Source organism: Ixodes scapularis, unplaced genomic scaffold, assembly GCF_016920785.2.
Source record: "Ixodes scapularis isolate PalLabHiFi unplaced genomic scaffold, ASM1692078v2 PGA_scaffold1__304_contigs__length_218370807, whole genome shotgun sequence".
Taxonomy (NCBI): Eukaryota; Metazoa; Arthropoda; class Arachnida; order Ixodida; family Ixodidae; genus Ixodes; species Ixodes scapularis.
In genome coordinates, this window is record NW_024609846.1 from 96106066 (window position 1) to 96129825 (window position 23760).

At 46.8% G+C, this 23760-nt stretch overlaps 1 protein-coding gene across 1 annotated transcript; it reads right to left on the reverse strand.

Annotated features, from left to right (window-relative positions):
• LOC8029600 (integrin-linked kinase-associated serine/threonine phosphatase 2C) lies at positions 1-23696 on the reverse strand. The gene is given in 9 exon segments (XM_040211202.3): positions 1-784; positions 5379-5580; positions 7765-7886; positions 10465-10646; positions 20456-20491; positions 20494-20627; positions 22989-23106; positions 23223-23429; positions 23548-23696. Coding segments are annotated over 9 exon segments (1182 nt in total). The 5' UTR covers positions 23579-23696; the 3' UTR covers positions 1-634.
• Positions 23697-23760: the final 64 nt, after the last annotated feature.

A 23760-nucleotide genomic window follows, 5' to 3' on the forward strand; every position in this document is an offset into this window, starting at 1 on the left:
AATGATATCCAACTGTTTATTGTGTATCACACGTTGGCGGCCATGAGAGAAGTGTGCACTTGTCTTCATAGAGGAATATCTCGGCACGGCTTAGTGCCAGCACACGGGCGACAAACCGCAAAGTTTCGTGCGGACGACAGGCTCTTTCGACGTCCCTACATCAACCTATTCCGGGCAGAAAAGTGCAAGACGGCGTATTTCAGGTTTGCGTTTAAAGACGGGCTTTGTCTCCTATATGGAACGAGGTTGTGTACACCGGCATACATAAAATCTAGACCGATGCATGAGGTGCAGGTAAATCGAACGAGCCTACCGTTCGCTCGAACATGGCCTGCATTTCTTACTCCAGGCGAGCTGCAGGTGTCATCGGGAGGTCAGAGGCAATGCAAAGTCAACAACATTTACGACGGAGCTAAGATCAAACAGGCTGCCTCGTGACACCATATAAAACAATAAAGTATGGAACTGGAGGAAGTCAGAGAAATGAAGGAGCAACACATAGGCTGTAAAACAAAGCAAGCTAGGCGAAGGAGCGGTCGTTTCAAAATCTTCCGTCGTCTTCGCTTCAATGCGACTTGAAACAGCGTTCTGCTTTTTCCTTTTAAAGTCAAATGCTGCCATGAGAGGAGGTCCATCATTTGTCCCTTGCTATATGCACGATGACCACAGTCACGTTGTCTCCGCTGAGCTTGCGCACGGCTTCGTTGACCAGTTTGTTGCATGCTGCCTCGTAGCGGAGCTCCAGCAGCCTCTTCTCGTCGCCTTCGGCCACCAAAGAGTCATCCTGGAAATGAAGATTTTGCAAGTCGTCGGACACCTTCATTCTCTTAATCTTGAATAAAAATGACTTGCAAAAGATTGTTAAAGGCAAACGAGACGAATGACATCTTGCAGTCATGGTACAAAATGATAGACAATAGTAAACCAGCATAAGTAAAATTTAGTTTTTCAAGTACCTTCAAAAGACTTTTCCCAGCTCCAGAATCATCATGAAGACATGCTATTACCAGAACTGGGATACCTATAGCCAAACAAAGTGGTCTTACCAATGGGTCCAGCGTTGGGGCCCATCTCTCACTCAACAGCAGCGCAAACCGTTTCCCAAGCATGAGGCTGAATCATACCTCGGCAAACCTCACTCATGAGGGCCCTCACTCACCCTCACTCACCCTCATCTTCACGGGTGAGGTGAGGGTGAGTGAGTTTCTGAACCAGGAAAATTCATGAGTGTGAGGGTGAGTGAGGGTGAGTGAGGGCCGTGAGGGCTGTGAGGGCGGTGAGGGCTGTGAGGGCCGTGAGGGCCGTGAGGGCCGTGAGGGTGGTGAGGGCCGTGAGGGCCGTGAGGGCGGTGAGGGCGGTGAGGGGTATGAGTGCGTGAGGGGCGTGAGGGCGGTGAGTGGCGTGAGGGCCATGAGTGCGTGAGTGGTGTGAGGGCGGTGAGTGCGTGAGGGGTGTGAGGGCCATGAGTGCGTGAAGGCGGTGAGTGCGTGAGGCCCCTTTCAGATCGAGCATCTTTCTCAGCAATTTTGGTAATAATGGCGGGTTGTTCTCTAGCTTTCCCTAGATCGACACGAATTGCTGAGATCGGGTCCGGCTCGAAATAAGCAAGCAACTCGGAGCAATTCGAATGCGTTTGAAGCGGCTGCAGCCAATCAGGGACGCAAAATTTTCACGTGATACCTCGTGCCGGTGATGATGACACCGAAAGACTTGGTTCTGGTTTGAAATCAATCGTTTTTTTTGGAAATAAACTGTTTCAGAAAGGTGCATTAGTATTCTTAACGAGATTTAAATGCATAAAAACACGTTTATAACGCGTAATTGTGTCTAAATAGTGAAAAATAAAATTTTATGATGACGATGGCAAATTGCAGCAATTGGTTGCTGCGTGTGATCGCGGGCGGCCCGTGTTGCTGGTGTTGCGACGTAAAGTTTCTGGGCGAAATTGCCCCATCTGAAGCTGGCCTGAGTGGCGTGAGGGCCACCAGTGCGTGAGGGGCGTGAAGGGTGTGAGGGCGGCGCGTGAGGGCGGTGAGTGGCGTGAGGGCTGTGAGTGGCGTGAGGGCGGTGAGTGGCGTGAAGGCGGTGAGTGGCGTGAGGGCCGTGAGGGCGGTGAGGGCTATGAGTGCGTGAGGGCCGTGAGGGCGGTGAGGGCCATGAGTGAGTGAGGGGCGTGAGGGCCGTGAGGGCGGTGAGGGCCGTGAGGGCCGTGAGTGCGTGAGGTTCAGTGAGGGTGAGTGAAGGGCTGAAGGTGAGTGTGACTGTGAGGGTGAGGGTGAGTGAGGGGCTGAAGGTGAGTGTAGCTGTGAGGGTGAGGGTGAGTGAGGGGCTTAGGTGAGTGTGGCTGTGAGGGTGAGGATGAGTGAGGGCGACCTGAAATGCCGACCTCTGGGCTGAATGTCTACGACATCCTAGTGCAAGCTGAAGAGAAGGAATTCCAGCAAAGGGGACTATGCACGACACCTTCCACTTACATCATTCGAGGCAGCTGATTTCAATGATGCATTGCTTTAATTATTACAATTAAAGCTAGATACGAGCTAAGAATGCCCCAGAAACTTCTCTTGTACCCTAGTTACCACAAACCGCTTTTCCTCTGTGGCACGCAAATAGTCCGCTACCGAGGCGCAACCATAAAACTGTCGCGTCAACGTTGCATCACTCGGCATGGCCTTTCCCGGTTGGACCGCAAAGCAATTTGATGCTGCGGATCATATCCGGTGGTATTTACTTGGAGCACGTTTAACTTGCATCCAAATATACTAGTACAGAATTGTCGGAGCTCCTGTTAGTGCCCCTAGATGGCATCCCAAAAAGTAAACCGCAGCAATTGTCTCCTAGTGTTTCACATAGAATTACTACCGTATTTACTCGCATAATGAACACACTTTTCCCCAAAGAATTAACACATATTTGGGGGATGCATTTATTACACGGGGTAAAAATTTTGCATTTACACACTTCGTGCAAATGTCATATTAGGTGCCAATATTACACGGCAAGGTACTGTGGCACGTCTCCACTGACGGAGGCGCACCCACGGCTGGGCGGGGGCGCGCCACAGTAAGCATGCTTTATAAATTGCGAACGTTTTAGGGCGCTTTCGGCGTGCCTTTTGTTGAAGGAAAAACGCCCTGCGAAGCTCCTTTAGCACGGAGAGCAACATGATTGTTCATAGGCCTAACCACTTTCACGATTTTCACTGTCCGAAAGCAGACCACAGACGACGGCGTGTTTGTCGACATCAATGTATCCGATAGGCGAAGAATGTCCAGGGCCGGGCAATTCCTCGACCCAAGCTTCGTCAAGTTTGTGCGCCGCTCGGTTTCACTGTTGATCACTTCCACAACTACGCACTTGCAGCAATTACAAGAGCGGCTTGGCTTGGCTGGACTTGGCCTGACCGCTTGGTGGCAAAAGAAAATTGGCTTGGTGGGCTTGGTGGCAAGCAAAGTTGGACGCAATTCGAGACGCATAGCCGAAAATTGGAGGTGCGTTCATTACACGAGGGAAAAAAAGAAGTTCAAATATTGGTACCCGGGTGCGTTCATTACACAACTGCATTCATTATGGGAGTAAATACGGTATTTTCCTTACACAAAGTTGTTGTTGTTTGGGGTTTTTATGGCACAAAAGCTACAGAGGCCTAACTGCACCAAACAAAATTAAAAAAAAACAAAAAACAAGCTGTTATTGTTAATGTGCTACAAAATAATAATTCGCTATGCAGGACTACATCTGATTAATAAAACCTGCGCTAGTAATAAAAGACAACACACGGTCAAATGGGATGAGGGGATATTCTCCTAGCAAAAGAGCAGGATGGAATAGGATATGGAAGTGAAACAATTCAGGAAAGTGAGTACGACATGTTCAAATGGTTCAAACAAAGTCAATAAAAGTCACCTTAAACAATACAAATCCGCTAAATTTAGCAACATTTAAAAAAAAAAGCCTTTTTGGTTGGTTTTGGTACAACATTTGCATTTAGGAGCAGGATAGTGGAGCTAAAATGGATTGGCGCAGAATGGTGCAATTGGCGCAGCACTTGGGGGGGATCGGGGGCCGAGTGGGCTAGCGCGCAACAGCTCAGAGCACGTGGAGCGCAGGCTCGCGCTGCAGAACCCAGGGATCCTGGGTTTAATTCCAACCCCTGCCCATTTCAACCTGGATGAGCATCGTACCGGCGTGGGGTCGTGTATCACGTGGGGTCGTGTGCACGTTAAAGACCCCAGGCTAGCAGTTGTACTGCACTGGCTAAATGTCTCATCTACGACTGGGAGACAAGTCGCCCGTTGAGGCAGACTAAGTTCTAGGCTGTATAAACATACACACAACCCAATTTTAGGTGCAGCACTTCTGCTCCTACAAAAGATACCAAGTATGTCAGTTCCGCTTTGCGTTCACCTGTTACATGTGAATACAATAAAACATGCATGCACATTGAATATGAGGTGACAAAATTTTAACCATTCGCATATATTAATTTTTTCTTTTTTTTCTTAGGGCCCTGATTGCTCAGAGCCAGCTCTGCATAGACTCTCAATGCTGATGTGCTAACTATTTATCTCAGTACTGACATGTTTTTTTTTTTTAAATTTGAATACACCATTGATATTTTACCATGTTTACATATTGTGCGAATGATGGCTTCCTATTCCAAGCATTCTGTTTTGTGCTTACTCTTTTTTATTATTATTAAGAGATGGATCAGTTGTTCTAGAGTCTGCTTTTCCCCTATAATGCCATTATTGAGAGATGGATCAATTGTTCTAGAGTCTGTTTTTTCCCCTATAATGCAAGTGATTAATCTATTTTGTTCAGAACTTGCGTGAGCTGTGTGTACATGACTGTTTTTTTTTTTTTTTAATTTGTTTAAACACGATTTACTTCTGTGAAAGCCCCGTAATGATCTGACAGCATCAATCAATCAATCTATCCATGTTGAAGCTCACTGCAGGTGTATAATTACACCTGCTTAGGTAAGAGTAATATATTCTTTCTTCCATATATAGGCACACAGCAAAGAACAGCACACCTTCAGGCGTGTAACATCAGAGTGTTTAACAAAAACATTATACATTCAGCTCGAAACTCATGTTTTCATTTTCCCAATATAAGGAACCTGTTTACGAAGCCACTTTCCCTTAGCCGTTTAGATTTTCCGCTAAAACATAGGGGGCCACAAACCAGATTGCCAAAATTGCCATCACAAAACTGGAGGCTCAAAAAAAAAAAAAAAAAAAAAAAACACTTTTGCTGGGTGTAGATTTGTGTCGTGCTGCTCTCCTTGCACCCACCCTCCAGGGTTAAAATAACATCTATCACAGGACGAGGCTTGGCCAGTGCGGCAGGAGGCGTCCGGAACACGCACATACCTCGAGGACCGACAGCACGGCTGCAATGACCTGATCCGAGGTGAAGACCTTCCAGAGTCCGTCGCAGGCGAGCACGAGGAAGCGGTCCGCTTCTGTGAGCTGGCAGCGCATCACGTCGGGTAGGCAGCTCACCCCGCAGCGCTTGTACTGGCCATCCCCTATCGACCGAGACACCTCCAGCACCCCCAGCACCCTGCCGTCCCTGGAACGAGGAACAAAGCACGTCGACACATCGCAATATTCTCAGCTCGCAAAACATGGGGCTGCCAAAATAAAGAGGTTTTTACCCAGATTATACAGGCCACTTAAACGCAGTTAAGTCACCTTTAACTGCAGTTATGCATGATCAGTTACCGCACTATACTATCAAACAACTATTTCAGAAGAAGTGAAGAGTGAGCGTGCACAGCTTTGACGGATGCTCAAGATGCACAAGCATATGTACGCCCATAGCTTTCACTGCATAACCGCAAAACATTGTCCAAGAGTATAGTGGGGTAACTGTGACTTAGCGTAACTGCAGTTAAGCATGTCTGTGTAATGAGAATACTAGAGTCCACCGAGCTTGATTCAGAATATCTGCCCATACTGTTGGTTGTGGTCGCATGCCACGCTTATACGAAAGCCATATCCGTCACGCGTGCAGAAAATGACCACTTTGTCGGCGTGCCAACAACGTCAAAAATGTTTAAACTCTATGTCAAGGGTCCTCAAACTTTTCAATCTCGAGAAAGCCCTACCTGCCTCAGATGGTGGCTGAGGAACCCCTCTCAGTCTTGGCACCGATGTGATAGAGCAGTAGAGGAACCTACTGGCCTTGTAAACAGTAATGCATACATGCAGGTGTTAGGCACTATGTATCAGTGAGAGGCTCAGATCTGCTAAAGTAGTGCTCAAACTGAGAAACCATTTAGAGAAAATTAGGGTGCTCGAAGAACCCCCAAGAGAGCTCTGGGGAACGCTTGGGTTTCAAAAGACCCAGGACTCGTGCTCTATCTCTATGCAGCACCGACCCAAAAAGGAACCCACACATCCAATAAACTAACACTCGTAATTAACACAGAAACCGGTTGATTACTGGCAACATTCTTGTCGCATTGATGTTAAACCGGAGTGCAATGGCCTCAAATAATTAAACGAAACTTGCACACTGTGGGGATTCCTCTGGTCTCTCTTCCCCGATGGCTGTGATAACGGCCGCGGGTCGGAACACTCGGCCTCCTTCGCCGTGAGCTCCGACCTGTTCGTGAGGCGGAGGGCCGCCTGGCTTGGGGGGACCTCTTCCCGTCCCCCCACTCGGATGCGAATCACTGCCGACAGGCGAGGAGGTTTCGCCTCTTGTTTTCCCGCTTTCGGGAAAGCGACTCGTCCGGGTGACCGCGAAAGAGATAGGACGTGTCGGCGACTTCTCCGATACTTCCCCAGTCTTGGCTCTCCGGAACCCTGCGTCTGGCCAGGTAAGGACCTTTTCTTACCTTGCCGGCGCGAAGGGCATTTTGGATGGGGACATTGTAGTTCATTTTAAGAGTGTTCTAATAAATGCTCTTGGACTCTGTCCTTACTCTGGTATGTGTGTCTTCTCTTCCGCTATATTCGAGAGAGTGAGACAAGGTAGTCGATCATTGGCACCAACGGAGGTAATTAATCGAACCGACCCGCAGTAATGCAGCCCTAAACGTCGTCTACATTGCCGCGGAGATGTGGGGACCACGCTACTAGGTTTGACGTCTCCTTTGAGATATCGCCGCTGTTGAGACAACCCGTTGGTTACTCTATCGGTACTTATGTTGGTAGCTAGCAAATATCCCACAACACTCGCTTTAGACCAAATGCGTACAGCACATATGCTACGCAACTCACTTAGCACAAACATGACATTGATGCCTCTTCCTTACACCTCCCTCGTACAAGATAGTGACAAACACCAAAGTTCACTACCCAAGTTGGTGTCCCGGATAAGCGCATTATAGCAAACCATTCAATTTTAATAAATACCTTTCGTGCAGATAAAAAAAAAAGATTATACTGCTTCTTTGTGCCGACGAGTGATTTCCCTACACACCCCTCATGAAGGTGTGTACACCCCACCTTGTTTTTCTGAAGGCACCCCCTTAATTTGCAATGACCCCTTTATTCCTCCCTTCCCCCTCCTCCTCCCTTTCCTCCCCCTCCCCCTCGCCTTGCCTCCCTCCCTCCCTCCTCCCCTCCCTCCCTCCCCCCTCCTCCTCCTACTCCTCCTCCTCCTCCTCTCCTCTCCCCTCTCTCTCTCTCTCCCCCCCCCCCCCCCCCCCCCCCCCCCCAATTTCAATTTCCGGGGAAACCCATGGTGCCGACCGTCTTTCAATCTGTACTCTGTGAAAGACTGCAGACAGTGTGGGACAGTCACCTGACATGACCTCCGGCTTTCTGAATGCGCATCCGCTCCGCATACTCTGTCGGCGTGTGGTCCTTGCTGAGGGGCACGGAGATGTGTTTCTGGGTTGCAGCACTGTATCGGCACAGGATGGCCTGGGAGGGGTGGAGCCAAAACCCGATGTCATCACACTCCCGCAATCAAGTGTGAAGGGGAACTCCCCCCATCAAGATCCGTCAAACTGCGAATACAACTTAGCATATGAAGACGCAACCCATGCTCAAGAGAGGAAGCAAATGCAATTATACCACCCCTAACAATACCTCCTGGCCCTTTCTTTTTTTCTTTTCCACTTGGGTAATGCACATTACGGGAGGGAACAGGTACAAACTGCCTGTTACAGCCTACAATACTACATCCAATGAATATGCAAACCATAACTGCGGGCCACCTCAATTATAAGGTATTTTCGCCGTCATCTGCATAACGATAAGGATCTCGGAACAAAATACTCCTCTATCGCCACGAAGTCATCAAATGCCCACTTCAAGCTTCCAGATGCATGCACACTAGCTGTTGGATTGGGAAGTAACTCAAGTCCTCTATTGATAACTGTCATTCATCTCCAGGTGTAGGCTCCTACCCTAGCACCGTTAATTTGTTTCATGTTGTTAGCAACTGCCCGATTAAGCACTGCGACAGGGCACATTTTCTACAAACTAAGTCAGTGGTCTTGTCACGAATGACGTTATCATTTGAGCATTTTTATTGAACACTGTGACTGAAACCTTCTTAGTGATATGCATATCAGATTATGCACCCAGAAATTTCACATTACTATTGCACATTTTGTCATATTGTTGTATAAGTATCTGTTTATATGGTGCTGTTAGGTGGCTCCCTGTGTGTGTGCAGTGCCACATAACTGGTCGCTTCTCGCGTATAACCCGCCGGGGGCCGGGAGAAAGGCCCGCAATATCTCAACATAAATGAATAAAGCCGAGCTTCTGGCTAAAAATTGTCGTTCAAATATACCCTCGTCACAACGCACAGAACACATCTTAAAACACTGCATCTCAAATTATTTCATGGGCCCCTACTCTGAAAGGAACAGTACAGTTGGCAGCAATACGAGCCGAGATAGCAGAGTGCTAGCCGAAGAGAATGTAATGCTGCAAGGGGTGCTTCCAGAACGCTGGGCCAAGGAACCTGCTGCCACACTGCAATGACAGGGAGCATGGCAGCCCATTCCAGCTCCGGCGAATTAATGAGTCACTGATTTGCCTCAAAATTGGTTAAACATATCAAGAGGCACGGCTGAACTATACTCCTTTTCACCTCAAGAACCGCAGCGAAAAAAAGTCAGGCTCCTCGCAAAGCATTACCAATTTTCCCCTTTATATAGAGCATTAAGATATATTAGGCGCATCTTAGATTCAATATATGTTAGCTTATCAAGACACACAATTCAAACGCCATAAAGCATTGCTTCTTCCTCCGACAATCAAATGTTGTAAGAACTACTTCGCGCAGCGTATGAACAATACGCAAAACTTACTTTTTTCTTGATGTGAAAATGAGTATAGTAACTGAAATAACAGGACACAACATTTTATTCTTTTGCGACGTTACTGAATTTTTTATATTTGGCCCTCATCGCTTTTTTTGTGGGGCTCTACTGGCAAGCAACATTGAAAATGTGACGACAGATGCCGTAATTTGGGTAGTACAACATGCTACCGATGGGTTACTAGAAGTTTGATGGCGTGAAATGAACGCTGCAAAAACTCACTCCGGCTGAACGAAAAAAAACTTGGACGATGCTTAAGCTCCACTTTTAGGAGTGGAAAGCGACATCGGGCCCCGTTTGCATCACCTTCTCATTCGCTTCTCATGCTCTTCCTGCCAGTAGGCAGGAAGTGTGGCGGACATGACCTAGTCGGTAGCGTGTCTGGCTCACAACCAAAGGTTCGTGGGTTTGAATCCTGCCTCAAATTCTTCAAATTTTTCTTTAAGGCAAATGAATTACTGTATAAAGTGAAATCATTTGAGACAAACGGCAACCTTTGATTTGCATTACATGTCATGCTTTTTAATAACTTTAATTCCACACGTGACGTCGTGTTTCACATGAGCAATGTAGGTCGTTTGAAATTCTCGCGCGAGGTCATGTGGCTGTGACGTCACGACCCTATAGACTAATCAGGGTTTTCGCGTCATGCCAGTGACGCCGGCTTTTCTGCGACACGAGCTCCTCAACGCTCTCGCATTACAAATGCATGACATACTCTGTTTATTAGACTGCCTGCTTGACTCTACAGTTTTACAGCATGCGACATCAGACCCCTGGAAAGTGCGGGAGAATATGAATGTTGGCTTTGACATCACCTTTAGTTGGCGTTTTCTCAATGGCTATTCTGAATTCAGAGATAATAAACAACATGCCGGGAAGAGTAAAGCACATGGTATTTAAAAAACATTGTTCGTTCAGCTAGCTCAAAAAACTGAAGGAGCCCCCCTCCCACGGCTTAAAACACCCGGGACCCCCGGATGGCATTTTTAATGTACCAGCTCATACTGTCGCCGCACCAGACCGTATTGCTGTACCCTGCACAAACAGCCATGCTGTCAGAGACAAAGCACGTCTTCTCAGTAACCAGAGTCAGTCGCACCGCATCAGCAAGCATCACGCTTTACCGGATGGAGAAAGGCCAAGGTTAATGGGTCTGCTACCTTGCTGTCCCCGAGGTTGGCAATGTAGAGGGTGTTGTTGATGGCCACCACCGTGACGGCCGTGGTGCCATCTTTCCACGAGGGTTTGCAACTTCCCGCCCTCCTCAGGAAATCCTCGTCCGTCTTCTTGAAACTCTCCATGATGCTTCGCTTGATTTCCTTTTCGACGTGCTCCATGTCACCTGTGGCGAAGGGGCAGAAGGGCGTGGCTAATGAGACACACGCTCTTGTCTCTCCTGCCAATTCACCTCGAAGGGGGGGAGGGAGAGTTTGTATCGTTGCGGGCACTCGCGGACAATTTGATGCTTTTGCAACGACAGGCAAGCATTGCCACAGCCCCTTGTAAGGGGTGGGGGCCGGAGGCTTCGTAAACACATGACGCTGCACAAACTCGCACCAGCCAAATTGGGACTGTGATGATACACTCTCAATGAAACATCTACCATATTTTCCAGTCTATAGTCCACGGACTATACATGTAAGCTGAAATGTTATGCGGTGCGAAATGTCTACAAGTGTAGAGAATACAAGGATTTGTCTTCTAAAAGTAGTTTATTATGACAAGCCATAACGCATTTCGTAAATGGCATCCGATGTTAATGCTGCCGTCTTCATGACGCTACAAGGTTCGGTGTCCTAATAAAGCACACTTAACCTTGGCGTGGATATTTTAAGGTGTGTTGTGTAGGAAAATTTTGCTTACGTTCAGGCTATGCACCAGGTGTGCACTACGTGTAGGATGTGGACTAAGCACCGGCACAAACAATGTAAAAAAAACCTTTCTTTTTATCTAATATTTCCCCTTGTAGGCTATAGCCTAGAAAATATGGTACAAAGGTGACGGAACCACTGGCATACGAAAGGTCGATCAGCAGTGCGGTACCTTTTTCCCACTGTACACAATACAACAAATTCTCGGATCAAAAAAAAAAATAAAAAATAAAGAAAAGCGGGAAGACTTTGAACAGCAAAAAGTTTTCCAGGCGCCAACTTCATCTTGTTACAACTACCAAGACACCGCGAGATCACGGGAAGCCGTCAAAACAACTTGCACGCACAAAAACTAGAAACTCTGTCATTCCCTGCCAGCTGCACCAACAGCGTTTGAGGTCAGCGCAATTGCCTCAATTCAGGAAGCAACTTGCGAGTACAACGTTAACAGGGTTTTCAACTAAAATTTCAAGACTGCATAAAAAAAAAAAAAAAATGATATATATTTATACAAAAAACTCCATATTTTTGTAGGCACCTTTCTTCTGTTGAAAGCTGTCCCAATGGCACTGGATGCACGGGAGAAGTTGTTGAGGAAGAAATAGGTGTGTGTAATAAACACTTTCTTTTTTTAAGCTAGTGCCTGTAATTATTAATTTATACCTGCCGAACTTTATTTATGAATGTGAAGAGTGTACTCCGAGTATTATAAAGTGTTTAAACCAAATGCTTTAAACACACTTTAAACAGTCCGGAAAAATTGGTTTCTCAATGATACATAGAGAAACCAATTCTTGCAGCCTGCGATTTGCTACAAGGGTGGCGATGGAAACTTGAAATTAAAATAAAAGAGAAAAAGAAAAGTAAAACTCGTTTTGGGCTATCTACGACGGCATTTCGGAGACGGTGCATGCCATTTGAAAAAGCTGCCGATAGATGATGCAAGTGTTGAGGGCACGGCGGCGCTCAGCTTGGCAGACTATCTTTCGAAAGATTCGACTGGCATCTTTCAGTGCAGTGCGCACCTCCTAATGGACGATTTTATGATAGTATTTTAGAAATAAACTAAACCCAAAGACAGATGCCGGTTGCCCACCCAAAATGAACAGATAAATTGTGAAAACCTTGAGCTGGGCTATCTTTGCAGATGGGAAGGAAACCTGTATAAAAAACTTGACACGGGAACCAATACTGTAGACCGCGGGCACTGAAAATTCGCATATCATAATGCAATAAAAGTGTGGGAATATGCTACAAATTCCTGTGACACAGGAAAGGATACCGCAGATAGCAGATTCATGTTTTACGGTGCGGTAAACACGCGGAAACCAGCTACACACCTACGTGCCATGAGAAGCGAAATTGCACTTGCAGAACTCAAATGAAAAAAAAAAGGGGACTCAGAACGAACCTCCATGTCACGGGAACAGATATTGCGGGCGCATATCACAGATAAAAATGCGGGAACTCACTAGTAACTCGCTACAAACTCGGATGCCACTCGCGCACCGGTACCGCAGGTCGCGCAATTGACGCTATTCCTGTTGGACATTGCGCAATGTTCGACGATAGTTGGCAAGTTGGCGACGTTTCCGAATTTTTGTGTTCTAGATATTTAGCCAGAAACACAGGATGAGTGATCCCCGGGGGAGGATGCCTTTACGCGATTATACGGCACTGAAATTCCTCGGGAACCTCCCCTACTTGTGCGAACATGATCTGTCAAGGCGCTGCACTCCCTCGTGTCTCACTTTTCACCATTTGACGGAAGCAGATATACACAGATACAGGGCCCTGATGCATTGCTGCTGCGGTAATGCTGCCATTAGCAGGGCGCACGCGCAGTGTCTACACCTCGTGTGTGAACTGCGCATTTGCCCATACCTCAGGAGGGCTTGCTTGTAAACAGCACGTGGGTCTACAGGTCAGCGAGCATCGTTACGGTGTCACTTGCAAAGTGCCGCGATAAATTGCCCAAAACAGTTGAACCTTTATTTTCTCTTATGAACAAGGTGAGTTTATCTGTTGATACGGTGGTTGATCCATTGTGGATCGGCGGAGATGATGGAGGACCTCGTTCGTGGTGACGGGAAAGGAAAGGTATAGGCGAATTATGATAGTTATTTTATAAATGAATTTAACCGAGGGCTAGTGTGAAGCACACCCCACTTATTGACATATATACCAAAAAACTCACCCGAAAATTGGAGTGTTTCTTCTCAATCTAAGAAAAGACAAGTTTTATTGCCGAATTGACTGATGAGGCTGCGCTTCGCAGACCCCTAGAATGCCTCTGTGGACCTCAAAGGTTCCGCGGATCCCCATTTGAAAACCACTGTGTTGATATATTAACTCGAAATTTCTGTTGAAACCAATTTTGGCGACCGGTTAAAGTGGGTTCGAGGTATTGGTTTGCACGCTGTAGATAATCAAAATCTAGACAGTTTTATGACCCATTAAAGACACAATAAAGTGATTCTTCACTTCCATCTTTTTATCGCTCCAACTTGTTCCAGTGCTTCACGACGTCTGAAAACCCATAAATCATTAAAATGCGTGTCTCGCTTCCATATAAAAGGTGAGATTCCAGACAAACCACCAAGTACAGCTGGAGTTAATACCGACTTCTTTCTTCTCGCACGGTTGACACATCATCTGAGCTAGTGCTAAACACTGAACCTTCCAGCCACAGAGGACCGTTCAAGGTTGCATTTCCGACTGACAGGAGGTTGTCAGGCGACATCCATCTGGGGTGTCGCCTCCTCCAGAGAGAAGCGGCAGCCGTGGTCGATTGTGCGCTTTATTGCACCTTGCCACGCTTGGTTCGAAAGGTGCACACCGGCCACAGCTGCCACTTCACGGTGCTGCCCGTACTGAGCAGTCGACGATCACCTGCTCACTTTCGCATCGGTTGTGACTCCAACCTACAGGGCAATTTTACGAAACGCCTTTTCACTTCTGGTAAGCCACGTTCCACCATGTTGATGCAGAGCATCCGCCACTCTCGCTATTTGTTTCCATGCAGACGCTTAGTTATTGGCTTCGTTTATGGTTTTGGTGAAATACCAAAACATGGCGAGTGGCACCGCAGGGGTGGAACTCATGAAATGTACTTGGGAGCAGCCACGGGAGCAGCTGAAACAGCTGTTTTAGGGCAGGTTGGGAGCAGCTAAAACTACATTCTGGAGCAGGCTAGAAGCAGCTCAAATCAGTCTTCATTGCACCTCGGTTTGTGTCTTAGACGAGCACAAGAACAATTTCAATTGTGCTTAGCAGCACAGATGAACATGAGTGGTTAAGAACCTAGATAGATGGGATAACAGTGTAACAGATGCGAAATCTTGAAACGTTGTGAGCCTTAATTAATGAGAACCAAAAAGCAAATACCATATTTCTGCAGATAGTGTCCTTGATATTTTCTGAGTGGCTTTCAGCTGCTCAAAATGCAAACCACCACTGCTTATGGCACAACCCACACCTGCTCGACATAGTAATTATATGTGCGAACCACATGACGTGCAAAAGCAACGGACGTGCAGTTGCGCGGAGGAACAGGGCAACAAATTCCGAGTTTATCCTATTGTACAACTCAATATCAAAGCAGCAGACTACGATTAACGGAGTTATCGTATTCTAAGCGATAAGAAGGAGCAAGGTTAAAGTATGCCGAGCAGATTTTCCGCTCGCGTGAGAGCTGCTAGCCAGCAAGGTTTCGGATCGGACCGCGTTTCAGTTCAATCAAATCACGATTTATCTTGCAGGAATGCGGTTCCAACTTCTAACGATGAAGTACTAAAAGGAATCTTTTGCTAATGTGTTTTCAACAGGCTAATGTCCGGAACTTGGGCCGCAGAGCCTCAGGTAATCTGATGCTTAACGACTCGACCTCACCTCAACCGACTTGCTTAGCCGCTTATTGTTGAAGAATAACAATCCAGTCGCAGGTGGTGTAGCGCTTGGAATTGGACCCCCCCAAGTTTTTTTCGCGTGCTTCCGACTCGGGATACACAGGAAGAATAAACAGAACAAAGGATTGCAAGGCCAACCAAGCTAAACGTGCTCATTGTTGCCAATCGAGTCGATAAAAACCGAAACCAAGACAAAATAAAAAACTTTGGCACACGTTGAGCGATTTGGAGCACAATGGTGAGAGGTATTGGCTGTGGCTCAGTTTCCGCAAACGGGCGCAGGATGGCGCAGACAAATGCGTCTGGCACAAAATGGCGCAAATGGTGCAACCGTTCCACCCCTGCACCGTTGACGACAAAACACGGTAAGTATGATCGGGCACATACTTGGGTCGTATAAATCCAACTTTATTCGGATTCGTTTTCTTTTGGAATTGCCTGGGCAGCATCCACTGGGACCCTTTGTTCACTTCTTGATTGCCAGCTCGTCTTAAGTTTGAATAAAGACCGGTGTGCATAAAAATTGACTACCAGACGACGCTCCTTTGTGTCGCCGACTACTCCAGCAGACGCAGTCGTTCATGACGCACAAAGTTCTACTAAGTTGTAAAACACTGCCTCCGCGCATAGAAAGACCCACGGCGAACATTTATCAACATGACGTCCGGCGAGAATTTGGGCCAGAAGTATGTCATGTGAAACCGCACTATACAGAAGTCGGGTCATCTCTACATGATCACAAGATGTAGTAAGTGCAATTACTGCATTTTCACAACCCTGCACATTCATTGCTATTATTCAATGAAGCACACTAGACATTGCATCCAAGTTCTGACAGCCCAGCAATTTTCGTCCAACACACCTTTGAACGGTGAAGCTACCAACATGTCAGGACCATCACGTTCTGACTAATCTCAATCTCCTCTCCACAGCAAAATCAATCGTAGCCCCAACTGCTTGCACCAGTGTAAGTGTCCACTTGCTGCCCTTCTACCAAAGCAAGGGGCATTTTGTAATTTCTATTCAAAAGTTGTTATTGTATCGCTAGAAATTGTTACAACAGAACCAGATAGCATTCGACAACACACTCTGCTGTCGTTAAATTGCCAGTATAAAAAGCGAAAAATAAATGCAGTGCCGTATCCTAGCAGTCAAAGTATATTGCACAGGTCACATATTGAGAGCCAAATTCAGCACAATATGTTGACAGGTTTGGAAAGACTGGGCATCTCTTTCGAACATCAGTGCCTTAAACACCCGCTTCCTCCGAATGTGCATTGTGTGCACGCAAATGATCGATGTTGACATCACACCGAAACAGCATTGATGGTAGCAAGCTCTTGCTAAACTCAGGGACGCATTTAGCGAGGAAGCAAAAGGCTGTAATAGCGATTATGCTGTGGCGCAATGCACATTAGTAAAGGGTTTGTAAACCTTGAGATCTTCAACCCAGATATAAACCGGTTCACTGGAAAAGGGCACACACTTTTACACCAGGAACCAGCGTCTTGCGAGCCACCGATTGCCGACTCGCAAGATGGTTTTACCCAGCACGTGACAGCCTTTGGATAAAGAGCTTTTCATTAAATATATTTAGTCGGTTCTTCTGCAGTTGCCCCAATGCAAACGTTTGGTTTTTTTTATGAAAGAGCAAAAAGAAAGCAGAATTACAATATTTCGTGGCACGTACAGCTACCCATTGTTTCCTTAAAAAAAAAAACAGGAAATGCCATCAAATGCCTATTCAAAACTATGCACTCATTTTTATCCCTTTCCTATATAGGCAGGTAATGGTGCTTTGTACCATACAACAAATATCAGAGCAATATTACTCTCTATATTCCAATAATCCCATTGAGCATAGCGTCATCTAGTGAGATGTATAATACATTTCAAATGTGTGCAATAGCTTAAAACATGCTGTGGGTCCATAACCCAGTGAATGGGCACATTTCGCCTGGGCAATATGCGATGGAAGGGTCCATTGTATTTAGTCATAAGAATGCCACTTTCTTTTCTATGAAATACGATGCCATACTCATCTGTTAACCTTGCATACATATTTTGCAAGAACTGTGCGTGGCACCCACCGCTCCAGAAGGTCTCGCATAGCTGCTTTTCGAGTACCTTTTGCAAAGCAAGAAATATTTATAATCGGAGCGAAGTTTGCATTGAACAATTAGTGCCTGTATCGATCATCTCAACCCAATACCAAGCACGAAACAGACAACGTAATTTGTATTGAAAGACTTTCGATTCCTATAACATATTGTACCACACTATCTAACTCTGAACGAAATGTATGCATGCTTGCTTTCACCTTTCTAAAGAACATTGCAAATGCAATTTGTAGTGTTGTGGTATCGAACAATACACCAACTCATGTTTACAAACAAACCGGAGCGCCCCTAGCGGACGCCACCGGCGCCGCGCATGCGCGGTAGATGGTGGGCAAAAAGCCCGCCGTCGCCCATAAACAAACCATTGAATTGCGTTGTTGTCGGCGTCGGTGGGAGTCCCCGTGCTCTTTTTCGCGTTGGAATTGTTGATTCTACGTCCTCCTAACAATGTTTGACTACTTGAGCGGCTTCAGAAAAACTAACGAGGCAAAATTTTGCGTGAATAATGTGACGTGCGGCGATTCATTTCACGTGGACGCCGCAGAATGGGCGCTACAGCCCGACTCCCACGATGAGATTCTGCTTGCTATTTTCAGTCGCGAAGTCGCTCGGACTGCAAAAGCGTGGACCGTAGCTGATATGGTGGACGTCGACACTGAAAACCGCAAGTAGAATCGGGCATTACAAGTCGGTGATGGCCACTGGTAACAGTGATCAACATCTTCTTGTATCTAGTTTACACTTAGCCTACTCACCCCAACCAACCTTCAAAGGTGTTTTGAGGCCTGCACTTAGTTCTTATCGCAATTACCGGGTCAACGTTTGGTTTACGGGCCGCTGTTGTTTGAAGGAGCTGACGACAAAAAGCAGCCATGTTTGAAAGAGCAGACGACAGTTCGAACAGATGTGCAATGGAGTGCGGGCGAGAAGCACCGCGTCCCGCGTCAACAAACCATTCGACTATCACGTTGTCGGCGTCTGTGTGAGTCTGCATACTCTTTTTCGCGTTGTAATTGTCGATTCTACGTCCTCATCGCAATGTCTTACCACTTTAATCGCCTGAGCGAAATTATCAAGGCTCGTTACGCCGCTAAACTTTCCGTAAATATAATTTGACGTGTGGCGATTCATCCGCATGAACGCCACAGAATGGAAGCCAAAACCATGATGAGATTCTTCTAGCTATTTTCGGTCGCGACGTCGCTCGTGCTGCAAAAGTGTAGAAGGCAACGGCGATGATCGACGTTGATACTGGAAATCGGAAGTGGGAACAGACCAAGCGTAACAAGTCGGTGATGGCCACCGGTACCAATGATCAACATCTTGTATCTACTGTTTACACCGAGCCTACTTAAGTCTTTTGAGGCCTGCAATTACTTCTTATTGCAATCACTGGGTCAAAGTTTGGTCGACGGGCCGCTTTTGTTTGAACGAGCAGACGACAAAAAGCAGACAAGTTTGAAAGAGCAGACGAAAGTTCGAACGATCAGGCGGCCGTGTGAATTTGAAGACGCACTGGGGGAACCCGCGGGTGGTCCGGACAACTTGGCGGTTTTCTCTCGTTCATGTTGGAACAAAGCAAATACATCTGGCGACCACAAAGTGTTGCCCTCACACGCAATCGTAGTTCGACAGCGTCTGGTTCGCCCCTTTCACGGCTACTATCCACGTCCTCGGACGAACGGAGGGGGCAAAAACACATGAAAACTGACCGTCAAACCTTTCCAGACTCTCTTGGTACAGCCCCCATCGAAGCATTTTGACGAGAAGGCAGGTTTTTTGTCTCGTTTCTTCCAAGGGAACACAGGAATGTATGTCTGGCATGGCGACTTCTGCCCACCGCCCCAGACCGGAAGTGCGTCCGGCGCGCCACCACCGCGGCGTGACGTAGGAGAGTTGAGTTGGTGTATACGCGGTTTCGAACAATACGCTATTCGATATTCGCTTCGAGATGACCTGTGATCTTCATATTTTTCGAAGTGTTGATTATGGCGGATTGGCCCCGTTGAGCGCACTTTTTACCGAGTATCAGTGAACTGCGGAGAAGCGACACCCACAAAAACAAGCTCTGCAAGTGTTGCTTCTCTGCAGCGCACTAGAAAGGGCATTTGCATATGCCAAGATTTATAAATCCTCTCGATTAGGTATAGTTGGGCATCTCTATAGATTTAATTTTATGTCAAGTCCGTCAAACCTTGCCATCCCAGTGTAGGCATTGGACTTTCTCAGACTACAGTTCATAAATATAGTTCATTCAAATTAATTCAGCCGATAAATGGACAAGTAAAAGCTTGGGAACAACCTCCACGAGTTCAGCTGGGTTTTTATTTAAGAATGGGCCAATAGCAGTGAAAGGCTCGGAGAAACCATTCAATATTCAAAAATAATCGGCCGAAACCACTACTCTTTGCTTTGAACTCAAAATCCACTATTTGCAAACGCCTAGCAATTTGAAAAACGGCAACGCAGCTTTCACCTCACAACCGAAAAACATACCTGTATACATTTTTCCTCAGTTTTTACGAGTTCAGGTAACAAAATCGCGCTCAACACAAGAAAGGGGGACGAAGCAAGGCAACCTTTCCTGTTTTGTTTTCTTGACCAGAACGCTTCCCATCCTAACATAATAGCAGAGGGACACTAGACTCTGCTTCACTTTAAGTGCTACAAAGCCGTAGCTATGAGCATGAGCGGGTCGCCTGGATCAGTGCTTGCACTGCACTAGAGCGCATGCTTGGCAGGGACGCTGAAAGCCTGGAGAGCTCGCTCTTGTAGTCGCTGCTACGCTCAGGCTTAAAGTGAAACGGAGCGCAGATTGATACAAGAATAGCTTGCGAATGATATCTGGATTACCCTGGGTATCTAGTCGTAGAAAAGTGAATAGTATAGCGCAAGAGAGAGGCCGAGCATTCGAAAAACACACCCTGCCGTTCATTCTGTCAGCGATTATAGCACGTTAGATGAACTGTTTTATTTACGAGTGACTAACCACAATGTCAACTAATATTCCTAGGAAAATACAACGTCCACATTTCGTATTGTGTATTTGTTTGTAATGCCTGCCTCAGCCAATAAAAGTCGGCCGGCAGTATTCTTGAGCAAATATATGAATAGATAAAATAAATAAGGGTGCACCCAGAAAGCGTGCTCAGGAGCGTGTCTAATTGGGGAGGGTGGTGTCCTTCCCGCAAACGGCGTGGGTGCAGCTGGCTTCGGGGGCCGCGAGAGGAGCGAGAGAGCGACTAAACTGACCTTGGGGGCCGTCTAGCTTAAACAAAGGCCGAGGCGCAAGGTCGCAAGAATGGGGAGGGAAGTACCCTTCGGGAATCGGGCAGCCAAGTGCCGGTGCAGGTACTGGGCAGCGTGCCGAGACGCTCGGCAGCCGTTGTGCCCGTCAAACACTCCATAGTAGGACAGGCGACGTCTGCAATGAGAAGAAGGCGGGGACCACCCACACTCAGGCACCACTTCCCCATCAAAGCAACAATTGAAATGATAATAAACCCTTTTCAAAGCCCCATCGAGCAACACTGGCAGTCACCATTTCTTTAGCACGAAACGTGCAATTGGACGCCGACACAGTACTCATTCTCGATACGGGCAGAGCCAAGTCGACACTGAATGCAGATGCAATTATCATGCCCAAAAAATGCACAGAGTGGATGCCTAAACAACAGCACGCTCAGCTGATTGGCGCACTAGCTACAAAGTGGTGCACTTTTGAAAAGGGTCTATTGAAAAGCCGTTCCAGCAAAAGCAAACAAACAAAAAAACAAGCAAGAACAAGCTATGCTTTTCAAGAAAAAGTATGCAGTCAAGCCAGTTAGGAAATGTAAACTAAACCCCGAGACAGGAAGAAATAAAATTATGAACAAGGCACAAAATCTTCATGGCAAGTAAACAGCAATTATATAAGTTGAGTTGTCTGTTATTTCAGTCTTCCTCGTTTTGAGGTTCAGTTTATAATCCAAGACAATGCCCGTGGTTGCTTTTGATGCAGTGAGCAAGATTTAGCCCAAATTTCCAAACAGAGACGACAATAATTCTGAATTAAATTTGATGTGACATGCAAGTTAACACTAAAGGTAAAATTCAGCATGAAACTAAATAATGTTTTGTGCGATTTTTCCAGTTTTTCCTATCAGGAGAGAGAGCATTTCGCCATGCAAATATGAAGAAGGGCACGTGTTCTCTCTTTGTACAATGTAACGGTAAACCAGAATGCCTCCAGGATAGTATGCACACTGTGTGTGCACCTCTGAACATGTGCATGTAACAGGCACCGTGGAAGTCAAACATGCATGAGGGTGAGATGTATGCAATGTTTTTTTTTAATTTATTGCGGCGAAAAGTAAAGTTGGGGCATGAAGCAAAAAGCCACAGAGCATTCAGTCTTTGGTTCCATCGGACTCCTATATGAACAACATTCGGCGAAACTCAAAATAAATCCTTCCTTTGTACAGTCTTTTAGAAAGGTCGGGAGATCTGCATACAGCCGTGGTGTGCAAGGTGTGAGCTCATTCCACATTCATCTCAAATGAACGCAACTTCTTCCAACTCGAAAGGGTGTCCTCGCCTATGCACCCATATATTTTCTATAGTTGGGCAACAAATGACAGTAATTGTGTTGTATGCTTATACAGCCAGAAGTTAGTCAGCCCCAATGGGCATCTGATGTCTCAGCTATAGAGAAGAAATTTAGGCAGTGCAGTACAACCACTAGCCTGGGGTCTTTAACGTGCACCACGCACTAGTGATACATGACTGCACGCAGGTACAATGCTCATCCAGATCGAAACAGGTAAGGGTGAGGATTGAACCTACGATCCCTGGGATCACAAGCATGAGCTTTCGCTCCATATGCTCCCAGCTGGTGTGCGCTAGCCCGCTCGGCCACCAATCTCCCACACATGAAAGCGAAACTGTTTTTAAACACATCACCACACTTGCTCACTGCATCAGCATTGCGTTCCACAAATGCCCTCGACTTGGGCAGTTTGCCATTCAGCCGACACATTAAAAAAAGATTAATCAAAATTGAGCTATAAGTAGTATTAATTGGCGGCTGTAGTTCAGTCCATTGATGCTTGGCCTGAGCTTATGACAAGCGTCCACAATGCTCCCACAACACGCATTCCACACCACCAAGATTGCAATTCTTTTTCGAAAAAAAAAGTGGGGGCTCGTTCTGAGCATGCGCTAAGAATTTTAACGCCCAGCAAATAGAACCCTTTCGAAAGTCACGTGCCGATTAAAAAAAAATTCGATACACCGCACAATGGTCGAATAACTGACAGCGTGGGACGTGCGAGAAGCCCCCCACTTGTGTCCGCCACTGTGCAGAGATCCACAGATTCCAAAAGAGGGCGCACTTTCAAAAGGGGTCTATCCGGAGTGCAAGTCCGTCTGCTTGTTGCACAGGGGTACGTCAGAATGCCGAGCTCCGACTGGCTCTGATGGCGGTATAGTAGGTAGTCCGCCTTAATGCTAGCTGCTGGTCTACCCACTATTCTTCCAATCGGAGTCAATCAGAGCTCAGTGTTCTGATGTCACCGCAACCCCTACTCAGGAAAGAGACAACCTTGCGCTTTGCTATAGCCATCATCAGTGCCAGCATGTATACAATTCAAAAACGCTGTATGCGGTAATCAGCAAACAGTAGAATGCTCGAAAGCCCGAACTTGGGCTTTGCGTTCCACCCGAGCATTGCAATCTAAGTCTAAGTATACTCCTCTGCAGGCCACATCGCAAGAATGAGGAGCGTTTTGCAGTCACCACTACTAACATGGAACCGTGCAAGTGCGGGATTTCTGCGTGGAACGCATCCTGAATGACGTGCGAGTCCTGCATTTCGTCCCGCTCTCCTTTGCGTTCTGCGACAAATCCGTGCAGCGCGAGAGCACCTGGAACAGAACGGAAAATAGAACAGCGTGTCAGCAAGGACGCTGATACATCCGTAACTTTGGTAAGAAAAAAAAAATTCAAAGAGTGTGCAACTCGTGTTTTTGAATCGTCATACTTGGAGCTGGCCTTTTATTTTGCGAGTTGTCCTCGTCGACGGCATCGTGCGGTCGCTTTGCCGCTGCTAACGTCGCAGCTTGTGGTAGTTGAGGGTTTGACGACGGAGAAGGCAGGTCGGCGAACAACGTGTCCGCCGCCGCTCGAACAACTCTGTGGCTGATCTCCTTCGCCGGCGGGTCTCGCCGAATCGGCTTAGAAACATCCTCTGTTCGAGAAAAAAAAAATGGGCCGAAAAATTAGAGTACACAGATTTTGCGCGAAGATGAGACAACGAAACGCTGCATGCAGAACTCGTGGAATCAGGCGCCAGAGCCGATTGATACCTGGTTCGGGAAGATCGCTGAACAAATCCATCAGGTTAACAACGAAGCTGGCGATACACCTATCTACGGTACTTGATTACCGAACATTTACCAACGTGTCGCGGCTCCGCAGAAGTAAGAGCATCTCGATAACGGCAATAGCCAGCAGGCAGCAGGCACAGCGGGGCCAAAAGCGAAAACGAACAAGAAAACACACAGCAAAGTAAACACGCA